Below are 25571 nucleotides of genomic sequence, written 5' to 3'. Positions count from 1 at the left end.
AATGAGAGTGTTCAGTCTACTGGCTCACTATTCTTGTCATGGTTGTTGTCTCCCCACAGAATGAGAGTGTTAAGTCAACTGGCTCACTATTCCTGTCATGGTTGTTGTCTCCTCACAGAATGAGGATGTTAAGTCTACTGGCTCACTATTCCTGTCATGGTTGTTGTCTCCCCACAGAATGAGAGTGTTAAGTCTACTGACTCACTATTCCTGTCATGGTTGTTGTCTCCCCACAGAATGAGAGTGTTAAGTCTACTGACTCACTATTCCTGTCATGGTTGTTGTCTCCCCACAGAATGAGAGTGTTAAGTCTACTGATTCACTATTCCTGTCATGGTTGTTGTCTCCTCACAGAATGAGGATGTTAAGTCTACTGGCTGACTATTCCTGTCATGGTTGTTGTCTCCCCACAGAATGAGAGTGTTAAGTCAACTGGCTCACTATTCCTGTCATGGTTGTTGTCTCCTCACAGAATGAGGATGTTAAGTCTACTGGCTCACTATTCCTGTCATGGTTGTTGTCTCCCCACAGAATGAGAGTGTTAAGTCTACTGACTCACTGTTCCTGTCATGGTTGTTGTCTCCCCACAGAATGAGAGTGTTAAGTCTACTGACTCACTATTCCTGTCATGGTTGTTGTCTCCCCACAGAATGAGAGTGTTAAGTCTACTGACTCACTATTCCTGTCATGGTTGTTGTCTCCCCACAGAATGAGAGTGTTAAGTCTACTGCCTCACTATTCCTGTCATGGTTGTTGTCTCCTCACAGAATGAGGATGTTAAGTCTACTGACTCACTATTCCTGTCATGGTTGTTGTCTCCTCACAGAATGAGAGTGTTAAGTCTACGGACTCAGTATTCCTGTCATGGTTGTTGTCTCCCCACAGAATGAGAGTGTTAAGTCTACTTGCTCACTATTCCTCTCATGGTTGTTGCCCCCCACAGAATGAGAGTGTTAAGTCTACTGATTCACTATTCCTGTCATGGTTGTTGTCTCCCCACAGAATGAGAGTGTTAAGTCTACTTGCTCACTATTCCTGTCATGGTTCTTGCCCCCCACAGAATGAGAGTGTTAAGTCTACTGGCTCACTATTCCTGTCATGGTTGTTGTCTCCCCACAGAATGAGGATGTTAAGTCTACTGACTCACTATTCCTGTCATGGTTGTTGTCTCCCCACAGAATGAGGATGTTAAGTCTACTGGCTCACTATTCCTGTCATGGTTGTTGTCTCCTCACAGAATGAGAGTGTTAAGTCTACTGGCTCACTATTCCTGTCATGGTTGTTGTCTCCCCACAGAATGAGAGTGTTAAGTCTACTGGCTCACTATTCCTCTCATGGTTGTTGTCTCCCCACAGAATGAGAGTGTTAAGTCTACTGGCTCACTATTCCTGTCATGGTTGTTGTCTCCCCACAGAATGAGAGTGTTAAGTCAACTGGCTCACTATTCCTGTCATGGTTGTTGTCTCCTCACAGAATGAGGATGTTAAGTCTACTGGCTCACTATTCCTGTCATGGTTGTTGTCTCCCCACAGAATGAGAGTGTTAAGTCTACTGACTCACTATTCCTGTCATGGTTGTTGTCTCCCCACAGAATGAGAGTGTTAAGTCTACTGACTCACTGTTCCTGTCATGGTTGTTGTCTCCCCACAGAATGAGAGTGTTAAGTCTACTGACTCACTATTCCTGTCATGGTTGTTGTTTCCTCACAGAATGTGGATATTAAGTCTACTGACTCACTATTCCTGTCATGGTTGTTGTCTCCCCACAGAATGAGGATGTTAAGTCTACTTGCTCACTATTCCTGTCATGGTTGTTGTCTCCCCACAGAATGAGAGTGTTAAGTCTACTGACTCACTATTCCTGTCATGGTTGTTGTCTCCCCACAGAATGAGAGTGTTAAGTCTACTGACTCACTATTCCTGTCATGGTTGTTGTCTCCCCACAGAATGAGAGTGTTAAGTCTACTGGCTCACTATTCCTGTCATGGTTGTTGTCTCCTCACAGAATGAGGATGTTAAGTCTACTGACTCACTTTTCCTGTCATGGTTGTTGTCTCCTCACAGAATGAGAGTGTTAAGTCTACTGAGTCACTATTCCTGTCATGGTTGTTGTCTCCTCACAGAATGAGAGTGTTAAGTCTACTGACTCACTATTCCTGTCATGGTTGTTGTCTCCCCACAGAATAAGAGTGTTAAGTCTACTTGCTCACTATTCCTGTCATGGTTGTTGCCCCCCACAGAATGAGAGTGTTAAGTCTACTGACTCACTATTCCTGTCATGGTTGTTGTCTCCCCACAGAATGAGAGTGTTAAGTCTACTGACTCACTATTCCTGTCATGGTTGTTGTCTCCCCACAGAATGAGAGTGTTAAGTCTACTGACTCACTATTCCTGTCATGGTTGTTGTCTCCTCACAGAATGAGGATGTTAAGTCTACTGACTCACTATTCCTGTCATGGTTGTTGTCTCCCCACAGAATGAGGATGTTAAGTCTACTTGCTCACTATTCCTGTCATGGTTGTTGTCTCCCCACAGAATGAGAGTGTTAAGTCTACTGACTCACTATTCCTGTCATGGTTGTTGTCTCCCCACAGAATGAGAGTGTTAAGTCTACTGACTCACTATTCCTGTCATGGTTGTTGTCTCCCCACAGAATGAGAGTGTTAAGTCTACTGGCTCACTATTCCTGTCATGGTTGTTGTCTCCTCACAGAATGAGGATGTTAAGTCTACTGACTCACTTTTCCTGTCATGGTTGTTGTCTCCTCACAGAATGAGAGTGTTAAGTCTACTGACTCACTATTCCTGTCATGGTTGTTGTCTCCTCACAGAATGAGAGTGTTAAGTCTACTGACTCACTATTCCTGTCATGGTTGTTGTCTCCCCACAGAATAAGAGTGTTAAGTCTACTTGCTCACTATTCCTGTCATGGTTGTTGCCCCCCACAGAATGAGAGTGTTAAGTCTACTGACTCACTATTCCTGTCATGGTTGTTGTCTCCCCACAGAATGAGAGTGTTAAGTCAACTGGCTCACTATTCCTGTCATGGTTGTTGTCTCCCCACAGAATGAGAGTGTTACGTCTACTGGCTCACTATTCCTGTCATGGTTGTTGTCTCCCCACAGAATGAGGATGTTAAGTCTACTGGCTCACTATTCCTGTCATGACACTTGACATGAGCTGGCAGTTAGAGGCATTGGGCTTTCATAAAAGTAGGTGCAGATGGATTTATGGGATAGGTGGGAAGGTATATTTGATGAGGCCTGGAGGCAAGGTAAGTTTTATAAATATACAATAAGTATGATTGCACTTAACGTATGTTATGCTGAATTTATAGTTAAAATTTCCAATATTACAACGCCATTCCTAGATTTAAGTTAAGAACTGCAGTATATAACATCTTCCCGAAATTATACACTCACTTTCAGATTTTCAGTTATGACAAGAACAAGTGCTTTCTTTGTTTCAAATCCTTCTGTACAATCATCAGTCTATTCAGCAGTTGATCATGTATCAGAGTTCTCATTGTGTTAAGTGTAATTTTCCTATAATTATGCCACCATTAAACTTGGGTCATTAGACAGTGCGTCTTGTGTTACAAACATTTTGTATAAGTATGAATATCACTTATTTTCAATCAGTATTATTTTCAGGTGGATGACAAAACCACAAAACAAGCACAGGTATGTGTATTTGGTATGAGAGTCCAGTTACGTGTAGTTTCCTGGTGTGTGAGTGTCCAGTTACATGTTGTTTACAGGTGTGTGAGTGTCCAGGTACTTGTAGTTTACAGCTGTGTGAGTGTCCAGGTAGTTGTAGTTTACAGGTGTGTGAGTGTCCTGGTACTTGTAGTTTACAGGTGTGTGAGTGTCCAGGTACAGGTAGTTTACAGGTGTGAGTGTCCAGGTACTTCGTAGTTTACAGCTGTGTGAGAGTCCAGGTGCATGCAGTTTACAGCTGTGTGAGAGTCCAGGTACATGTACTTTACAGCTGTGTGAGTGTCCAGGTAGTTGTAGTTTCCTGGTGTGTGAGTGTCCAGGTACATGCAGTTTACAGCTGTGTGAGTGTCCAGGTACATGCAGTTTACAGCTGTGTGAGTGTCCAGGTACATGTAGTTTACAGGTGTGTGAGAGTCCAGGTACATGTAGTTTACAGCTGTGTGAGAGTCCAGGTACATGCAGTTTACAGGTGTGTGAGTGTCCAGGTACATGCAGTTTACAGGTGTGTGAGTGTCCAGGCACATGCAGTTTACCACTGTGTGAGTGTCCAGGTACGTGTAGTTTACAGAAGTGTGAGTGTCCTTGTACATGTAGTTTACAGGTGTGTGAGTGTCCAGGTACATGCAGTTTACAGCTGTGTGAGTGTCCAGGTACGTGTAGTTTACAGAAGTGTGAGTGTCCTTGTACATGTAGTTTACAGTTGTGTGAGAGTCCAGGTACATGTACTTTACAGCTGTGTGAGTGTCGAGGCACATGTAGTTTACAGGTGTGTGAGTGTCCAGGTACATGTAGTTTACAGCTGTGTTAGTGTCCAGGTACATGCAGTTTCCAGCTGTGTGAGTGTCCAGGTACTTGTAGTTTACAGGTGTGTGAGAGTCCAGGTACATGTAGTTTACCACTGTGTGAGTGTCCTTGTACATGTACTTTACAGGTGTGTGAGTGTCCAGGTACATGTAGTTTACAGGTGTGTGAGTGTCCAGGTACATGCAGTTTACAGCTGTGTGAATGTCCAGGTACATGCAGTTTACAGCTGTGTCAGTGTCCAGGTACATGCAGTTTCCAGCTGTGTGAGTGTCCAGGTACGTGTAGTTTACAGAAGTGTGAGTGTCCTTGTACATGTAGTTTACAGCTGTGTGAGAGTCCAGGTACATGCAGTTTCCAGCTGTGTGAGTGTCCAGGTACTTCTGGTTTACAGGTGTGTGAGTGTCCAGGTACTTGTAGTTTACAGGTGTGTGAGTCCAGGTACATGTAGTTTACCACTGTGTGAGTGTCCAGGTACATGTACTTTACAGCTGTGTGAGTGTCGAGGCACATGTAGTTTACAGGTGTGTCAGTGTCCAGGTACATGCAGTTTACAGGTGTGTCAGTGTCCAGGTACATGTAGTTTACAGGTGTGTCAGTGTCCAGGTACATGTAGTTTACAGCTGTGTGAGTGTCTAGGCACATGTAATTTACAGGTGTGTGAGTGTCCAGGTACATGCAGTTTACAGCTGTTTAAGTGTCCAGGTACGTGTAGTTTACAGAAGTGTGAGTGTCCTTGTACATGTAGTTTACAGCTGTGTGAGAGTCCAGGTACATGCAGTTTGCAGGTGTGTGTGTCCAAGTACTTGTAGTTTCCAGTTATGTGTGTGTCCAGGTACATGTAGTTTACAGGTGTGTCAGTGTCCAAGTACATGTAGTTTACAGGTGTGTCAGTGTCCAGGTACATGTAGTTTACAGGTGTGTCAGTGTCCAGGTACATGTAGTTTACAGGTGTGTCAGTGTCCAGGTACATGTAGTTTACAGGTGTGTCAGTGTCCAGGTACATGTAGTTTACAGGTGTGTGAGTGTCCAGGTACATGTAGTTTACAGGTGTGTGAGTGTCCAGGTACATGCAGTTTACAGCTGTTTGAGTGTCCAGGTACGTGTAGTTTACAGGTGTGTCAGTGTCCAAGTACATGTAGTTTACAGGTGTGTCAGTGTCCAGGTACATGTAGTTTACAGGTGTGTGAGTGTCCAGGTACAGGTAGTTTACAGGTGTGTGAGTGTCCAGGTACATGTAGTTTACAGGTGTGTCAGTGTCCAAGTACTTGTAGTTTCCAGTTATGTGTGTGTCCAGGTACATGTAGTTTACAGGTGTGTCAGTGTCCAAGTACATGTAGTTTACAGGTGTGTGAGTGTCCAGGTACATGTAGTTTACAGGTGTGTGAGTGTCCAGGTACAGGTAGTTTACAGGTGTGTCAGTGTCCAAGTACATGTAGTTTACAGGTGTGTCAGTGTCCAGGTACATGTAGTTTACAGGTGTGTGAGTGTCCAGGTACATGTAGTTTACAGGTGTGTGAGTGTCCAGGTACATGTAGTTTACAGGTGTGTGAGTGTCCAGGTACATGTAGTTTACAGGTTTGTGTGTGTGTCCAGGTACATGTAGTTTACAGGTGTGTCAGTGTCCAAGTACTTGTAGTTTCCAGTTATGTGTGTGTCCAGGTACATGTAGTTTACAGGTGTGTGAGTGTCCAGGTACATGTAGTTTACAGGTGTGTGAGTGTCCAGGTACATGTAGTTTACAGGTGTGTCAGTGTCCAAGTACTTGTAGTTTCCAGTTATGTGTGTGTCCAGGTACATGTAGTTTACAGCTGTGTGAGTGTCCAGGTACATGCAGTTTGCAGGTGTGTGTGTCCAAGTACTTGTAGTTTCCAGTTATGTGTGTGTCCAGGTACATGTAGTTTACAGGTGTGTCAGTGTCCAGGTACATGCAGTTTACCGCTATGTGCATGACCAGGTACGTGGAGTTGACAGTTGTGTGGGTTGACAAGTATGCAGTTCACTACCGATACTTAGCAACCGCAGTCAATATCTGTATAAGACACCTCCACTCACTCTCTCTGCTCAACATTTACACACACTATAGACAGCTGCGCTCAGTGGCAACACACACAATCTAAACTGGACACCTCCACTCACTCTCTCTACTCAACATTTACACACACCATAGACAGCTATGCTCAGTGGCAACACACACAATCTAAGCTGGACACCTCTTCTCACCTTCTGTACTCAACATTTACAAACACTATAGACAGCTGCACTCATCTGCAGCACACACAATCTAAGCTGGACACCTCCACTCACTACCTTTGTTCCACACAGAAGCTGCAGTCAGTACTGACCCTGAGAATCCACGTTTAGTTTATGCATCAACTACCTACACCACCTATCAATGCTTGTCACTTGCTGATGTAGTCTGACTCTGTGTTTACTGGTTTCTCAGGAGAAAGAGACTGTATTCCCTGAAGGATGTCAGTTTGTGGTGGTATCTGTTGCTTCAGAGGAACAAGGGTCTGATGAGAAAGCCAAACTTGAACTGATTGAAAACAGTCTTGACCTTCAAAACAATATGACAGTGATTTCTGATCTGAAGACAGAAGTGCAACGGCTTGAAAAGTAAGACAACCATTGAAACCATTGAATGTTTCCATTTCCTGTAGAAATGAATGTAAATTGTAGAGTGACAAAGGGAAACAAATTTCTTGTGGCGTTGAATGTAATCTGTAGTGTGAGAAACCCATTTCCTGCAGTGGTGAATGTAATCTGTAGTGTGATTTACCCATTTCCTGCAGTGGTGAATGTAATCTGTAGTGTAAGAAACCCATTTCCTGCAGTGTTGGATGTAATCTGTAGTGTGAGAAACCCATTTCCTGCAGTGCTGAAAGTAATCTCTAGTGCAAGAAACCCATTTCCTGCAGTGGTGAATGTAATCTGTAGTGTAAGAAAACCATTTCCTGCAGTGTTGAATGTAATCTGTGCTGTAAGAAACCCATTTCCTGCAGTGTTGAATGTAATATCTGGTGTGACTTATCCATTTCCTGCAGTGTTGAAAGTAATCACTGGTGTAAGAAACCCATTTCCTGCAGTGCTGAATGTAATCTGTAGTTTAAGAAACCGGTTTCCTCCAGTGCTGAATGTGAAGTTTACAGCTGTATGAGTTTCCAGGTTCATACAGTTTCCAGTTATGGTAAGTTTGAGTGAGTTTCAAGGTACATGTAGTTTACACCTGTATGAGTTTCCAGGTTCATACAGTTTCCAGTTAAGGTAAGTTTGTGTCAGTTTCAAGGTACATGTAGTTTACAGCTGTATGAGTTTCCAGGTTCATACAGTTTCCAGTTATGGTAAGTTTGTGTGAGTTTCAAGGTACATGTAGTTTACAGCTGTATGAGTTTCCAGGTTCATACAGTTTCCAGTTATGGTAAGTTTGTGTCAGTTTCAAGGTACATGTAGTTTACAGCTGTATGAGTTTCCAGGTTCATACAGTTTCCAGTTATGGTAAGTTTGTGTCAGTTTCAAGGTACATGTAGTTTACACCTGTATGAGTTTCCAGGTTCATACAGTTTCCAGTTATGGTAAGTTTGTGTCAGTTTCAAGGTACATGTAGTTTACAGCTGTATGAGTTTCTCGGTTCATACAGTTTCCAGTTATGGTAAGTTTGTGTCAGTTTCAAGGTACATGTAGTTTACACCTGTATGAGTTTCCAGGTTCATACAGTTTCCAGTTATGGTAAGTTTGTGTCAGTTTCAAGGTACATGTAGTTTACAGCTGTATGAGTTTCTCGGTTCATACAGTTTCCAGTTATGGTAAGTTTGTGTCAGTTTCAAGGTACATGTAGTTTACAGCTGTATGAGTTTCCAGGTTCATACAGTTTCCAGTTATGGTAAGTTTGTGTCAGTTTCAAGGTACATGTAGTTTTCAGCTGCGTAAGTGTCAGGTATGTCTACTTTACCGGTGAGTGTCAACGTACATGTTACAAGCTGTGTGAGAGTCCAGATAGATGTACTGTACAGCTATGTGAGTGTCCAGGTAGATGTACTGTACAGCTATGTGAGTGTCCAGGTAGATGTACTGTACAGCTATTTGAGTGTCCAGGTAGATGTACTGTACAGCTGTATGAGGGTCCAGGTAGATATACTGTACAGCTGTGTGAGTGTCCAGGTAGATGTACTGTACAGCTGTGTGAGTGTCCAGGTAGATGTACTGTACAGCTATGTGAGTGTCCAGATAGATGTACTGTCCAGCTGTGTGAGCGTCCAGGTAGATGTACTGTACAGCTATGTGAGTGTCCAGGTAGATGTACTGTACAGCTGTGTGAGAGTCCAGATAGATGTACTGTACAGCTGTGTGAGAGTCCAGATAGATGTACTGTACAGCTGTGTGAGTGTCCAGGTAGATGTACTGTACAGCTATGTGAGTGTCCAGATAGATGTACTGTACAGCTATGTGAGTGTCCAGATAAATGTACTTTTTCAGCTGTGTGAGTGTCCAGGTAGATGTACTGTCCAGCTGTGTGAGTGTCAAGGTACATGTAGTTTGTACACACCTGGGCTCTTATTGCTGTCTTTTTTTAAATAATCTTTTGTTGCTTCTCGAAAATATCTTTCATTTTGGGATTGTTTTTCCAAAATTTGTGCTTTTCTTCCATGTGTCAAAGAGATTGTTGGGATCACAAGCTAGGAATATTTCCTGCATTTGATCAACTTCCCCTTGCCGGAAAACTTTCCTTAAAGTTACCAACAATTGTGAAAGTGTAGAGATTACTTTGTGGAACAGGTTCCTATGTTCTTGCTGATGTGTTCAGAAATGGCACATTTCTGGTCAAGTTTCTTGACAGCTGTAAAGGGTTCTTTAAGTCTGGTGTTGAGGGGCCTCATCGAAAAATTTATTGGTCACCACATTTGCTGAGGATCTGGTATGTGCATCCTCATGGTTTGGGACCTGCACCATAAAATTCCTCTTTATGAGTATCATGTCTAAATGACATTCAAAGATTTTATGTTCATTTTGATTTGTGGTGTACCCACTTCTGATGGACAATGTAAGCAGTCAGGCTAACTGACTTGGCTGACACATGTCATGTTATACCCACTTCTGATGGACAATGTAAGCAGTCAGGCTAACTGACTTGGCTGACACATGTCATGTTATGCCCACTTCTGATGGACAATGTAAGCAGTCAGGCTAACTGACTCGGCTGACACATGTCATGTTATACTCACTTCTGATGGACAATGTAAGCAGTCAGGCTAACTGACTCGGCTGACACATGTCATGTTATACTCACTTCTGATGGACAATGTAAGCAGTCAGGCTAACTGACTTGGCTGACACATGTCATGTTATACTCACTTCTGATGGACAATGTAAGCAGTCAGGCTAACTGACTCGGCTGACACATGTCATGTTATACTCACTTCTGATGGACAATGTAAGCAGTCAGGCTAACTGACTTGGCTGACACATGTCATGTTATACCCACTTCTGATGGACAATGTAAGCAGTCAGGCTAACTGACTCGGCTGACACATGTCATGTTATACTCACTTCTGATGGACAATGTAAGCAGTCAGGCTAACTGACTCGGCTGACACATGTCATGTTATACCCACTTCTGATGGACAATGTAAGCAGTCAGGCTAACTGACTCGGCTGACACATGTCATGTTATACTCACTTCTGATGGACAATGTAAGCAGTCAGGCTAACTGACCCGGCTGACACATGTCATGTTATACCCACTTCTGATGGACAATGTAAGCAGTCAGGCTAACTGACTCGGCTGACACATGTCATGTTATGCCCACTTCTGATGGACAATGTAAGCAGTCAGGCTAACTTGACTCGGCTGACACATGTCATGTTATACCCACTTCTGATGGACAATGTAAGCAGTCAGGCTAACTGACTTGGCTGACACATGTCATGTTATACCCACTTCTGATGGACAATGTAAGCAGTCAGGCTAACTGACTCGGCTGACACATGTCATGTTATACCCACTTCTGATGGACAATGTAAGCAGTCAGGCTAACTGACTCGGCTGACACATGTCATGTTATACTCACTTCTGATGGACAATGTAAGCAGTCAGGCTAACTGACCCGGCTGACACATGTCATGTTATACCCACTTCTGATGGACAATGTAAGCAGTCAGGCTAACTGACTCGGCTGACACATGTCATGTTATGCCCACTTCTGATGGACAATGTAAGCAGTCAGGCTAACTGACTTGGCTGACACATGTCATGTTATGCCCACTTCTGATGGACAATGTAAGCAGTCAGGCTAACTGACTCGGCTGACACATGTCATGTTATGCCCACTTCTGATGGACAATGTAAGCAGTCAGGCTAACTGACTCGGCTGACATATGTCATGTTATGCCCACTTCTGATGGACAATGTAAGCAGTCAGGCTAACTTGACTCGGCTGACACATGTCATGTTATACCCACTTCTGATGGACAATGTAAGCAGTCAGGCTAACTGACTTGGCTGACACATGTCATGTTATACCCACTTCTGATGGACAATGTAAGCAGTCAGGCTAACTGACTCGGCTGACACATGTCATGTTATACCCACTTCTGATGGACAATGTAAGCAGTCAGGCTAACTGACTCGGCTGACACATGTCATGTTATACTCACTTCTGATGGACAATGTAAGCAGTCAGGCTAACTGACCCGGCTGACACATGTCATGTTATACCCACTTCTGATGGACAATGTAAGCAGTCAGGCTAACTGACTCGGCTGACACATGTCATGTTATGCCCACTTCTGATGGACAATGTAAGCAGTCAGGCTAACTGACTTGGCTGACACATGTCATGTTATGTAGGGCCATGTTCATGATGTTGACCACTGGGTTGTCAATATTGCTTAGTGTGGCATTAAATAACAATCCATTAATCAGTCTCTCTGATGGACAACCTATGTATCAGATGCTTCAAAATCCTCCTACTCTTCCAGGAACCTGGCCACTCTGGACTTCCAGGGTCAAAATTACTACAGCCGTGTGTCTTGGAAACTGGAATGCCTGCAGAGAATGTGTCAACAGAAAGACAGACTCCATTTCATGTCTGTCAATGTGAAGTCAATGGAGGTAGGTTTTGTTATGTCACCACCACAGAGATGAGTTGCCCAGAATGTTGGGATAATAAATCTCGAACATCTAGTTAGAAATGGTAGGTGTCGGCCAACTAATCAACTTTAGATTGGGATTTGGGCAGAGAATCTCAGAAAGCTTGGGTTAGTCCACCCTTGTAAAGAAATTTTTGCCTTTTCATTCAGGGCTATGACAACTGCTGCAGAACCTCTAATGTTGCCCATTGTATTTTGTCCATAATGTCTTTCAATTCTGTGTCCAGGGCTATGACAAGCTTGTGGATAATCTGATCAGCCTACATGAATGTCACAGAAACCAGTATCCCATACAGTATGATGTCCACACATTTGTCCAGAGAGGCCTTGAGAAGATTGTTGCAGTTGTCAAGTCTCACAGGATTGTGCCTGTCTCCAGCTTGGTAAATCTGACAGAGGACATTCTGCAGAACTCCTGCCAGGTGTACAAGCAGGCTGTGCGGATCTTACACAACATGGTGAGTTCTGCAATATTGTACATCGATTTGGCCCTCTTGATTAGTACAATAGCTGCACAATACTTGATCAAGTCTTTGAAGGGCATTTCGAAGTGAAATACATAAAAATGAAGATTTTTATGGATTTAGAGATGTATTCGTTAGGGCAGCCATGCTATCGGTGACTGTCTCGCATTCAGTGCCAAATCAGGGCACAAGTATTAGAAGTCAAATAAGGACTTCAGTTTATACCACATGGTGGTTCAGTGGTCACATAAGGACCGTTCAGACTGTTGTCTATATCATGTCATGTGTCGTGTCAAATCAGAAAATGTTGGGGAATATAGTCTATAAAAATCTTCATTCTTACAATAATTGATGTGTATTTCACAAATTGCAAAATGAATTTACATTGATTGATGATGGCTCCAATAATATTTTAAATACAGAAAACCATGAATGAAGTAACAAATCCATTATCAGCTTAAAGCAAAGCATGTTGTCCTGATGCACTGCCTCCTGAACTGTGAAGACATGGAGGAATATTTTACTACCTTAGTTCATATAGATTTGATTGTATTATTAACTCCGCAATCTTCACCTCTGCTTGGTCACAGAATATTATTTTCCCACTTGACAAGAAGGGGAACAGAAATGATGTTAATAACTAAATTGTAGTTATTGCAGCAGCTGAATAGTTATAATGCTATTACATCAACAGTCAATGATGTCACAATGCTTTGACATCACTACCATATTTCTGACTTTCATCTATTCATGATGGTATATTTCATATCAGCAGACACATGGATGAGATTCTCTTATATATGAAGAAAGATTTTCACATTTTTAAATGGAAGACTGAATTCATTTGTTGATTGGTATATATATCCATAATGTCAAACTATTCAACTCTTGATAATGTTTTCACTAATTCAATTCTAATTCAGAAATACTTCAGTAAGTTTAAGGGTTGATTTTATTGATTATATCTTGAATTGTGTAAATAGAGATGTGTTATTGTGTGTGTTCTTTCTCAAAACAATATTCGGGGAAGTACTTTCAGTTGTAAGGCAATGGGTCACAAAATATAATATAGCAAACTCACCAAAGTCTTAGTGCGAGAGAGAAACAGTCATGCAGTATGTAACAAAGCAATTGGTCTGACAGCGGTTAATGTAGATCAAACGTTGGCAGCATTTGATGATGATACTCCAGTGAATATGAATGTGTGTGTCCCAGTCTCAACACCACAACCGTATATACGAGGGGATGTCAATAAGTTTTGAACCCTGCATAGAAAAACACAAAATATTGGTATGAACCACATTTATTTTTCAACATAGTCCCTTTGTGAGTCAAGACACTTGTTCCATCTTTTCTGCCATCTTCTCTTTCTCTGTAGAAGGTGCCATTTTGGTCCTCAAACCAAGCCTCACTAGCAGCAATAAGCTCATTATCAACCTGAAATCTACGACCATGCAAGTGTTTCTTGAGATTTGGAAACAGATGGTAATCACTTGGTGCCAGGTCTGGAGAGTGGGGGGATGCGGCAAGATTTCGTACCCGCATTCCTGGACAGCAGCGGCTGCAACGCGAGAGGTGTGTACTGGAGCATTGTCTTGATGTAGAAGAATACCACGTCTGATCTTGCCCCGGCGCTTCTCCTAGATTGACTAGATATTCCCCATTCATTGTTCTTCCTTTTGGTAAGTAATCTATGTGGATGACGCCTTTGCTATCCCAGAAGGCTGTCGCCATTACCTTCTGCACTGATCTGGAGGCTTTGAACTTTTTGGTCCTGGGAGAAGTGACATGTTTCCATTCCATGGATTCTTGTTTGCTCTCAGGATCATAGTGGTGGATCCAGGTTTCATCACAGGTTACTAGCCTAAAGTGAAAATCTTCTGGATTCTTGTTGTATCTGGTTAGCATGGAGTTGCTTATGGTGACCCTTGTTTGCTTCATCCCATTCATGTTTGTTTGGCACCCATCTTACGCACACCTTAGACATGACGAGATGTTCATGAATTGTCTCGATGGATCCGTGTGAAATGCCTGTGGTCTCCTTTAACTAATGGAGTGTGATTCGATGGTTTTCTAGCACAAGTCTATGCACTCTGTCAATGTTTTCCTGACTAGTGCTTGTTGTTGGGTCATCTTCAAGACTTTCTCTACCATGCTTAAATTTATTGACCCATCGTTTGATGGTAGCAGATGAAGGGGAAGACTTCCCATAAACTGCTAAATGCCTTTCTTCAGTGTTCTTTGCCGAGTTTCCTTCAAGAACTAAAAACTTAATTACTGCTCTATACTCAATTTTATTCATTTTCACTGCCGTGAGGGGGGTCTCTTTCTGTCAATGTGAGCTGTTCAATAACTTCTGCGAGTATGATACCAAAACTTTTATATCACTACACCCCAAGGTTCAATGTTGTACCATAGGCTGTGACACCTGAGTATGAAAAATGCTCAAGGCTCAAAACTTATTGACATCCCCTCGTATATACTCAGTGCTTTCCCGAAAGTTCGGGCACATAAGACCATAGCCTAGCAGTCTCCCGGAAGTATCAAATAGAAAACCAAGGGCAGATAATTTCCAGACAGCCTACTACCAAAATCTTAAAAGTGCTGACCACCTATTATACGAAATGTGATCCATCATAATTATTATTCAAAACACTAAACATTGTGACCCAATAACAATTGTTACTTAATTAATAACAAAATATACAGAAAATACACTCTCGTAACAGATTTTAAAAGGGAGATTAATATCAAAGTTTGCACAAAATTTGGCTTAAAGGCTAATTTTCATAAAAACAGAGATAATTGTTTGTTGCACTGAAATATGGATGTTTAGGTATGTGAAGTTGAAAACAAGCTATTGCAGCTATTTGATGACGTTCTGTCACTCCTTTATTCTCTAGACTGGTTGCCCATTCACTACAGGATTCAGTTCAAGCTTCTGTGCCTCACACTCTGCGTGTCTGGATTTGCTCCTTTGTGTCTTGACAGTCCCCCACACAGCACCAGCCATCTTGCTGTCTCTGTAGAGACTCCTACTGCTGGTGAAAGGTCCTTTACATATGTACAGTTCCTTTGTGTCTTGACAGTCCCCCACACAACACCAGCCATCTTGCTGTCTCTGTAGAGACTCCTACTGTTGGTGAAAGGTCCTTTTTTATATGTACATCTTCTTCAGCCTAGAACCGACTGCGTCAGTGTCTGTGTAACTTGAAGGAACATTCTACCACTAAATGCATATTTAAGACTCACACCGTCAGATTACCCATTTAATGCAAACAATTTTTGATTGTATTGTTCCATGTATCTCTAGTTTTGCTCATTATCTCTTAGTGTCTGTTTTTCACATGAACTTTCTGTTCTTTCTGAACATGTTGTACATGGGAAATAGCACATTTCAAGCATGTTATTATTGTTATCACTTTTTCTGGGTAGTGTAAACCAGGAAATTTTTGCGTTGATAAAATTTTAGTGATTGAACAGTCAATACCATAAATGTAACGATAAAATTTTACGAGTTGTAAGACTTTGATCACTATACTCACTTTGTTGTTTTATGTTATGGAAGCATAATCAGAAAATTTTTATTAAAAGATTTCTGTATGGTCGTCTTTTCCCCCAATATCAATTGGCTTTCTGCTCAGTAATGGGATACAACAGGGGCAAATACCTCCATTTTTGAAGCTCCATACAGATAACATGTGAGGCGATTCATTTGATGGTGGTATCATTCGAAAGCTCTGAATATCAACCTTGCCAAGAGTATTTTCTGATTTGTAAGACGCAATCTTATTTGATAATAATTAGTTTCTAATGATGCTTATTTGCCACAGTCTGCTATAAGGATCTAGAATGGTCAAAGTCAAACATGTGACCGAAGGCAGCCAATCAGATAATGTAACCGGGTTTGTGAGTGGATGATAATGACTCCAGAACACTGGTTACGGGTGTGAGAATATTTATTCCTGTTCTAATAACGTCACCCCGGTGTATGGCACTAGGGTACACAGTACAGCCCTGTGAAGCCGCCAAGCCAGTCAATCGCACGTATAATCTTTTGTGATGTTCTAAGATGGTATTCTCCAGCACGTTATAAATGTCTTGTCAGTGCAGGCAAAGAGAGTGGAGTGAACACTTGGGTTAGTGAAAGAGGACAAGAGTTTGAATGATCCAATCAGATTGGATCAATTAAGGGCACATAATAATGTAATGACCCTACCTAACCACCCTTAATGAAACTATAATAACACTGACCTCATGGCTATTAATAGATATGTTTCTGACTGACAATACTGAGTATAGTCTGTTTCAAAATGTTATACCTGTTGATAGTAAAGCATTCATTACTATAAATACGGAACGTTATACCTGGAATGCAAAGTGATTGTTATACAGTTGTGAATAACTATACAAATGTGAAGTAATATCTCTGCAATTGCAATAAACTGTTAATATACAAACATGCATAAAATTGCTAAATGAGTTAAAACTAATATGTAGATAATTGTAAAAATACAATATCAAATATCGGCCACACACTTCCCCCCCATAAAGAAATGACGTCCTCGTCATTTGTCTTTACTGGTGATGAGATCCAAAATAGCATCTGATGCTCTGTGCTGTTGGCTGCCAAATACACCCTGGGCTAGGAGTGAACTAAGATGATTAGCTCGCACAAGCCATTCGGGTTGAGCTACTGCCAAGAGAGCAAATTCTCCTGACATCCACTTTGGCTGTGTCCTAGCCCGCGCCACGGTAGGGGAGCAGGAGTCTGCCTCTGGGGTGCTGCTGCTTGCTGTCCCTCCTCTGTATCTGCAGCAGTCATAGGATGATCTTGAAATTGTGTCTGTCCATGGGCATCATGATCAGCATCAGCAGCTTCTTCTTGAGATGGATTCTGTCTACGTGAGACATGATCAATATCATCAACTTCAGTAGTATAGGGAATGGGGGTTCTGGATCACTTTCAAAAAAAGTCTCTACAACGCCTTATTTACTAACTAAGGCTTTGGTTGGGCCCTTAGCTCTTGCTACTATTACCCCTACTACAGTTGGGTGCCTATGTCACGTTTACCGTTTAACGTGTGTTGGTAGGAGGTAACACTGTGCCGTACGGTACGATCAATAATTCTTCTCTTACAAACCCCCTACCCGGCCTATGTCACGTTTATATCGATGAAACAGTTTAACGTGAACCGCCTATGATCTCTTTGGTGTTCGTAATAAAGGCTTGCTGGGCTTTTTGTATCCCTTGTTCTATGTACTTTTTTTTCTCGTCTTCGCTGATAGCAGACTTACGAGACTTGGACCGAATATCTTGTTTCATTCCGTTATATTTTGTGAGTTCAGAGAGGATTGAACGAAACTCCTCTTCTGAGATCTTACTATCAGAGAGTGCCGTGGAAATACGCCCACTTACTGTGTTGAGCTTTGCTTCGGCCAGAACCCTGATCTCGTCGTGTTTCAATGCCTTACGATGCAGTCTGCGTGATATCAACTTAAGTGCCAACCCTAACACCCCTGCCACCCCAGCTGTTATTTCAATACCTAGCACTATAGGTGTAGCCACGATGGTAGCTAACAATCCAACACCTGCCGCCCCTAGTCCCATGCTGGTTGTCATAAGGGTAGTGTCAGCCCCGTCCAAGATATTGAAAGCTCTATGGTACTTTTTACATAGTGCTTTCCGCGTGTCACGGTCTTGTTCTAGTTGGCGTTTCACATCACATAACTGCCTCAAGCGGAACCCATCTACGGTTTCCAGCGTCTTCGCTACTTCCTCTACGACTGGGTACAGACCCATCCTATAATATATATTTTGAAAGATATTTTAATTGGGTTTCAGTTAATAGTCTATCAATGAATTTGAAGTCTACAAGTTCTAGATTACTACTCAGGGTAATAGGTGAGAGGCTAATAGACTTTCCTGTTGTAATAAAAACCCCACTGAGGCTTATTAAGCGGTTTATAGGACCCGTGGAGGTATCCTGTTGTATAACAATACGACAATATTTGTTTGCGTGTTCGTCATACCAGTGTATTGACACCCCGGGTAAAAATTGGTGTACTCTTGAGGTGTTTTCATTGTCTAAATAAAAGAAGACTTCTATGATGAGTGTGAAAGGGGAGAATATTCTACCAACAAGATCTATGCCATAAAGATTATTACTAAATGTTAATTTATTTTTTGCTCCAGACTTTAACCTATTTTTTTCGGTATCAGTAGTTTTCGTGGGTACTAATTCCTCTGGAATGAAATCCCCGAACCAGATACCGTTGTTCCTAATCTTAGAGATATACCACGTATCTGCGTCTATTGTGATATAAGGTGAGGCAAGTGTTAAGTTGATCAGCCATTTGGGCTCTTTTAAATCTGATAACGACACCCGTCTGTACACGTTGTCTTTGAAGTGCAGGATATATAAGGTGTCTTCCTCACCAGGCTGATCGAATCCCTCCGTATCTCCTAGGTCGTTAAGCGTAGTGTTGGGACGATGACTGGTCATTATTATACTATTACGATATAATTTCCAACTGGTTTTCTGATAATAGTTCAGGGGTGAACTTCATACCCATGAAGTGTATGTTGTCAGGCAGGAAGATCTTGGTTAGTGATATCTTGTTTTCCACGATCACGTTGACCCCCTGCAGACTGGTGTTGGAGCCGACACCCACCCGCACGTAAACATTGCAAACTTGATACTGGTGTCGTTTCCCCCACCCGAGTTTGATCCCCTTCATGATCTCGACATCATTCCCCGATGGTTCCCCTAGGTAGACTTTGATGATCAGTGTTGAGTTTGCCGGTAGACTCTCTAGTATACTGACCACGCCTTCGAATTCAGACACCAACTGTAATGTCACGTTTTGTATGGTCGGTTTACTCGATAGCATGTGGGCTGCCATAGTGTCGAGTGGGCTGACGACTACGCTACGTCTCTGAGTTGGGACGTAAGCCACGAGCAGGGTTCCATTGTTCACGACTTTGTTTAGGTGGTTGTCTTTGTTATCCGTGAACACGTAGGGGGAGCCGAGCCTAATATTGAGAAACCAGTCGTTATCGGGTAACAACACCCACTTGTCATCTTCGGTGAAGACGAGCATATATGGCTTGTTTCGGGCGACGGTAGTGCTCTCAACATCGTCTAAGTCGAACAGTTTACCCCCGAACGATGGGTATATTATCCAGTTATTACCGGTGTTGACAAGGGCGTACTTAGTGTTGACTGTTGCTCTTGTGGTATCTACTATATCACTTAGGGTTCCACCGGAGGTGACTTCAACGCGTTTGTAAATGTTGTTTTTCAGTTGCAAGGCGTACGATTTACCATCTACTCCGGGAGCGTCGAAACCGCGCGTGTCTCCGAGGTCGGAGATCCCGATATTGACGCATTTTTTCACTCCGGGCCCTTGTGCGCTGGTCATTTTACATGAAGCGTTAAGCTGAGATATCCTATATTTACAGGATTATGATTTATATCTAACACCGATATTATCAGCTCAGGTATGTTGCCCTGGGTTAATCTCTTATACTGCCGTGGTGAAAACGACTCGGTTCTACCGTCGTTGTATTTCTCAGTTTTCACCGGCACTGCTCTCAGTATAGTGGAAGGGTGACCTCCTTGAATGTTGTACGTTGTGCTCACCTGACCGAGATGAATGTACAGCTCTCGGTACGGTACTAGATCAGGTAACTTCGTGCCTGTGACGGTTGTTGTTGGTTTTATTTCGTCAGGAGACATACCGAGTATCCTCGCTAATGGTCGGCCGAGCCTCAAGGGGTTTCTTCCGTTGTTGATTAACACCACTGTACCGTTTGAGTCGTTCATCTTGAGTTCGGCTCCCAGGGGTTTGAAGACCTCGTCGTTTAGAGAGCACACGCTGTAGTAGCCGTCAGTTATCTGGCTGCGAGTTCCACTGACGAACAGCTTATTGTTGCTGGCGTTGATGTTAGTCCATTGCGGTAGGTAGGTGATATCGCAGAGTGCGACTTCGAGTTGGCCTGACGTGTTATCGATCGCATGCGTCAGCTGAACGGCCTCACCGCTCGTTATTCCTGGAAGTGTTATGTACATGTTAGAGTATATATACTCATTATATAAGAGTTTCAAATGTTTTACCCTAAACTGGACGTAGATTTCTCCCCCATGAAGATCGTGGTTGCTCCTGGGTTGTATTTCAATGCCCAGCTTTTAGATGTGTTCGATAAGTATAAGCTTTCGGTGACTAACGTCAAGGCAGTCCACGCTTGGTTCAACAACCCTATGCAGTTCTGGCAGAATCAATTCAACTTTGCCGTGTGGTGCGCTACAACGGGGTGTGGTGTGACATTGACCGACACTCGGCGTGGACCGCTGAGTCAGTCTGTGTTCAAGTTCCACGTGTACTACCAGGTCAGACGTATCCTTAAAGAGATCAGCGCCCCCCTCCCACAGGACAAAGCGTGGGACGCAACAAACAACCCGTACGATAGACGGGCCTACGAACGTATTTGCAATGAATTCGAAATAAACCCGAAGACGGATTGGCGTTTGCCGGGCCCGAACCACGGGTTGGGTATTCCTTTTGATGGGGGGTGACCAGTGAAAGAAGTCAGTGATGATTTACTGAAACGAGATATACTACGCCAGGACTTTGCTTTGTCGAGTAATGAATGGAGGGATGATCGTATGAACTTTAAAGGTGGTGTTGCTTTCACAGTCCAGAAAGTGGAGCAATCAACCGCAGACGGGTGGAAAATGTTCATGCTGGACACGTCGAAAGGGTTTACTAATGCCGGGGTAGTCAGGTTGAACGACTCGATTCGAACGTACGTGTGGGCGCTGTTGGGTGCGCAGTCGATGACGCGTTCCAACATCCTCGGTAAGGGAACTGCTTACGACGCTCAGAAACAGTTCGTTGTCAACGTTGAGGATGCTATCAATTCTCCAGTTGATCTCCCGCGGGCCATCGAACGCTACCAAAACATGTTAGAATACGCCAGATCGAAAGTCAATTACGTGTTCGGCGTGGGGCTGTACATGGCTCCGAGTGATATGCAACTGAGAGTAAAAAAAGTGGTGGGTTATAACAACAAAATAGTCATAGCCACGGCGGATCAAAAGTTGGGTATCAACCCCGATATTAACACCCCCTATATCCCACACATCCCACCACGTGAAACGGGTATAGTGGCGCCACCCCCGGAGTCTAAAGTTCAACCAACACCACAGGAGGTGGCCCCCCATATTCAGGCCTCCAATCAGCAGCATATTGATAGTAAAACGGCCCTGGTGGTTGGTGGGGTAGCTTTGGGACTTATTTGGTTAAAAATTTCTTAGCCGCTACGTACACCAGACCCGCCACGGCGACGATGGCTGCCCACAGGTTTTGACTGAGCCACGTGGCAGTTTTAGCCAGAGCGCCCAACAACCACGAGACGATGCTACCCAGGATGCCGGGAAGGGCTTCGGCGGCTTTACCAGCCAGTTTAGCTAGGCCTTCCCCGAGTTTTTGTATCCAGTCTTTAACACCGCCGGGGGGTGTGGGAGTTCCCCCCACAGGGGTACCCCCTGTCAGTGACACCACCAAGGTTGATATGATGAAACCCAATGCAGTCAGAATGCTGGCGATGGTGATCCCTTGCTCCCGGAACAATATCCGAATCCTGTCTGCTAACGTGGTGTCTCGGTAGAGGACTTGATTGATGGTTTCCCGCACACGGTTGACCTGGGATCGAAGCTTTTCTTTGTGGCCGGACGCTGTCTCCAACCAGACCTGCCTTTCCTCTTCCAAATTACGTATTCGTTCCTCGATGGTGGCTTTCATAGACTCGTCCTCAGTTTCACCGAGTTTTTCCTTTTCATAGTCGATGTGGTCGTCTATCTTGCCCACTTTGGCCGTGCTTTTCGCGAGCTGTCCACGAATGGTTTGCATCAACAGGTCCAACCCCCGCAGTTCCCGAAAGGTAAGTTCGAAACCCGGGAAGGGCTTGTTCTTGTAGTCGGCCAACACCTTTTTAATATCACAATCTTGCATATCTTGACGGACCTTCGGGGGAAGCTTAGGTCGCGCGCCACCGTAATCTATGAAACCTAGTTCATCGCGGATCAAGTCACTCCCATGTCGACTGCCCAGTGTTGATAAAGCAAGCGGTTCTCTCATGCGTTTATTCACGAGATCGATCTCCGGGTGAGCCTTCAAACGCAGCGTGCCATTGCTATCGAGGGTAAACCTGGAATAGTTCCTTCCCAACGGCTTGAGTTTGGATTTATTTTCAACTGCGTTGTAATAATCGTCGACGGCGCCCTCCATGAGTGCGTTACCTGAGAATGAGGTCTCCTGCTCATCGAATGCCTGGGCACTATCGCCCCACGTCTCCATAGGTATGTCTTCATCCATTATTTAGTATTAAAAATATATTTCATTTATATATAACAATGTACGGCAGAAAATTAGATCCTTTCAGAAGATTGAGAGAGCCATTAGGAGCCAGAGCCGTGCGCCAGTCGGTGACCATCACCAACAATCCCAGCAAGATAGACCAGAATCAAACTCTGCTGGTTAGATTTCCAAACCTTGGTGAGAATGACCTTATTGTACCAGGCACTGTTCGAGTGGCGTTCAATATCACATTGACCTCCGACAACGACAAACGCGAGCTAGTGCGGAACGTGGGTCGAGCTATCATCAAGAAAACGACCGTCAAGATCAGCGGTAACGAGGTGCTGAGCATCGACGACAGCGACGTGTTTCACTGCTACGGGGATCTCTGGAAAAGCGAGGGAGAACGAGTCAATGATGTGTACCAGGGCATCAGCAAATCAACCCGGTCGCGCATAGGGTATGCCTTCACGCCAGACCAGCTAGACAAGCTATCGGACGGTGAAAAAGCCATCGCTCGAGCATACGGGAATCGATTCTGCGTGCCGCTCGACTTCGAGTTGCTCACGGGACACGCGCCGTTTTACCAGGCCGCGCTGGGTGATAGGCTCGAATACGAGCTCATGTTTAACGACTATAGCAAAGTAGTGCGTACGCCGAACGGTGATGAGGCCAGTTATGCCATAGACAACATCTCTCTGGAGTTCGACATGGTCACTAGCCCGGAGCTGGCCAGGCAGGTTCGAAGCCAGTACTCTGGGAAGATGGCTATCCTGTACGATCGCGTACTGAGGCATAGATCAGTCGTGCAAGATAAGAGCGACACTGTGTGGAATATCAACCTGAACGGGAACGAGCCATTCCGGAGGGACAGCGAGAAGTTTTTCAACCCCGAGATTGAAAAGGTGGAAGTGACCATCGAGGGCGTGCCCAACCAGCTGTTCAGTCATGGTATGAGACCACACCAGCAGTGGGATGAGATAAAAAAGCTACCAGTGGGGGATTACATAACAAAGGACCTGGACCTCGGCTCCGTGCAGATCGGTGAATACCTGACCACCAAGTACGCCCTATGGTTGGACATGCGATCCACGGATGATGATAAACTGCACGGTAGCGGGCGCCGTATAGATAACGGCAGCGAAGGGATAACCATCCAGATTACTAAGAAGGCTCAACCCGCTGGTAAGTTGAAATTATATCTGTACGTTATTATGGACGCGCAACTTAATATAGACAATGGGAGATTCGTGCAAGCCATCTACTGATGAGGGGTACCCCCCACTGCCCACTGCCCCACACTGCGCCATAGTGTGCGGGCAGACTGGCTGTGGGAAGACCGTTTTCGTGTTGGATATGTTGGAGGGTTACTACAAGGATGTGTTCGATAACATCGTTATCATGTGCCCTACTCTGAGCATGAATAAAACGTACGCGCGACATTGGGTGATGACGGACCCGGACGTACACAAAATCGACCCTGGAACACGCCTGCAGGACTGGTTGAAAGCTCTTCACGAGAAATTTAAAGGGGAACCGACGCTGTTTATACTGGACGACTGCAGCGCTAATCGCGAGATAACAAAAAAGAGAGACATGCTATCGTACCTGGCCTTCTCCGGCCGGCATGCAAATCACAGCGTCTGGGTGCTAACGCAGAAGTTCAACTCGGTGTTGAAAGACCTCAGGGAGCAGACGCGATGGGTGGCCTTATTTCACTGCAAGGACAGGGATTCGTTCGAGGAGTGTTTGAGAGAGAACGATGTGATGAGCAAATTAGAACGGGAACGGGTGAAGAAACAGCTCGCTGAAACTAAACACGCTAAGCTCGTGCTCAAGACCGACCAACCAGTAGCATATAGGGTGTGCTAAAGCTAAGCAAAGCTAAGCTAAAGCTAAGCAAATGCTAAGTATAGCTATGATATTTGAAGTGTTTGTCGTGTGCAACTTAACCTTCATTTCTCTGTGTTTTGTCTGCATCGGGTATTATATAGTTAAAACTAAATCTTACTTGTTATATTATAAGATGGAGTGTGAGGAATTGCTCGAACAATTGTTGGTACCTGGGGTAGTGGATGATGACAAGCGAGAGAAACTGGTGGCGTTGGCTGTTGGCGGCAAAGCCAAACATTACTTTGGAGACTACACTCCGGATAAAATTCATAAAATATCAGCCGAAGAAATCGATAAGCTGTACGCTAGATTCGAGTCCCGGCTCGGAGCAGAAATGACAAAGACAATAGGATCGGCTATGACCCAGATATACACCGGTATTAGGTCATACTTCCTTCCCATTCCACCAGAGCGCCGACTTTACCTGTGGGAAGACCTCGAGAAAGACCCTTTTATCGAACACGCCGTGAGCTCTATCAGCTGCGAGCTGTACCACAAATATGGTATGTTGTTGGCTCCAGTGACGGCGGCGATTATCACGGCAAAGCATTGTCAATTTGAGAGAAAAAATAATAATAATAGTATAGATGGATGCTGCTCCCGAGGTGACGGTGGGGGTACCCCCCACAGTGAGGGAAACCCCTCCCGAGGTGACGGTGGAGACCAGGGAAACAGTAACCAGACAGAAGAATCCTAAGAGAGTAGCTGCCGGTAAAAAACGGTGGTGTAACCAACATAAAATTATCAACCCCCGACTGTTGTTGGCTGTAGGTGCTGCCGTGGTTATAACATGGTTATACGTGGGAGTACCCCCCAACAGTGAGGTGGTACCCCCCAACAGTGGGGGTGTGGGGGTACCCCCCACTGTCGACTCGCATATCATGTTATAATTTTAATATTTTTATATCATATACATAATGTCTGAGGGGAAAACGTTCGTCAACGACGCATACCACGCCACAGTGGTCGCCAGTCTAGCCGTAGGGTACGCTCGGTTGACTAAAATGGTGCTTAAACAACCAACTATCAAGCTAGATTTCAACCCGCAGGATATGGGTATGCTCATAATGAACCTTGGTATAGCGATGGCCACAAAAGACATCCTAGTAAAACAAGGGATAATACCTGAAAATATAATGAAATAAATATAGGGATGGCCACGATAGCTATGATGGTCGGTGGGGC

At 44.0% G+C, this 25571-nt stretch overlaps 1 protein-coding gene across 1 annotated transcript in view; it reads left to right on the top strand.

Moving 5' to 3' along the window:
• LOC137272175 (uncharacterized) overlaps positions 1-25571 on the top strand; it is a 550405-nt gene that overhangs the window by 159105 nt on the left and 365729 nt on the right. The window contains exons 22-25 of the mRNA XM_067804527.1: positions 3652-3681; positions 6965-7137; positions 11497-11629; positions 11895-12125. Of these exons, the coding sequence (XP_067660628.1) occupies positions 3652-3681; positions 6965-7137; positions 11497-11629; positions 11895-12125 (567 nt within the window). The remainder of the gene's footprint in view (positions 1-3651; positions 3682-6964; positions 7138-11496; positions 11630-11894; positions 12126-25571) is intronic.

This window comes from Haliotis asinina, chromosome 2, assembly GCF_037392515.1.
Source record: "Haliotis asinina isolate JCU_RB_2024 chromosome 2, JCU_Hal_asi_v2, whole genome shotgun sequence".
NCBI lineage: Eukaryota > Metazoa > Mollusca > Gastropoda > Lepetellida > Haliotidae > Haliotis > Haliotis asinina.
The sequence above is the reverse complement of the archived record's forward strand: the minus strand, read 5'-3'. Positions and strand labels throughout refer to the sequence as shown.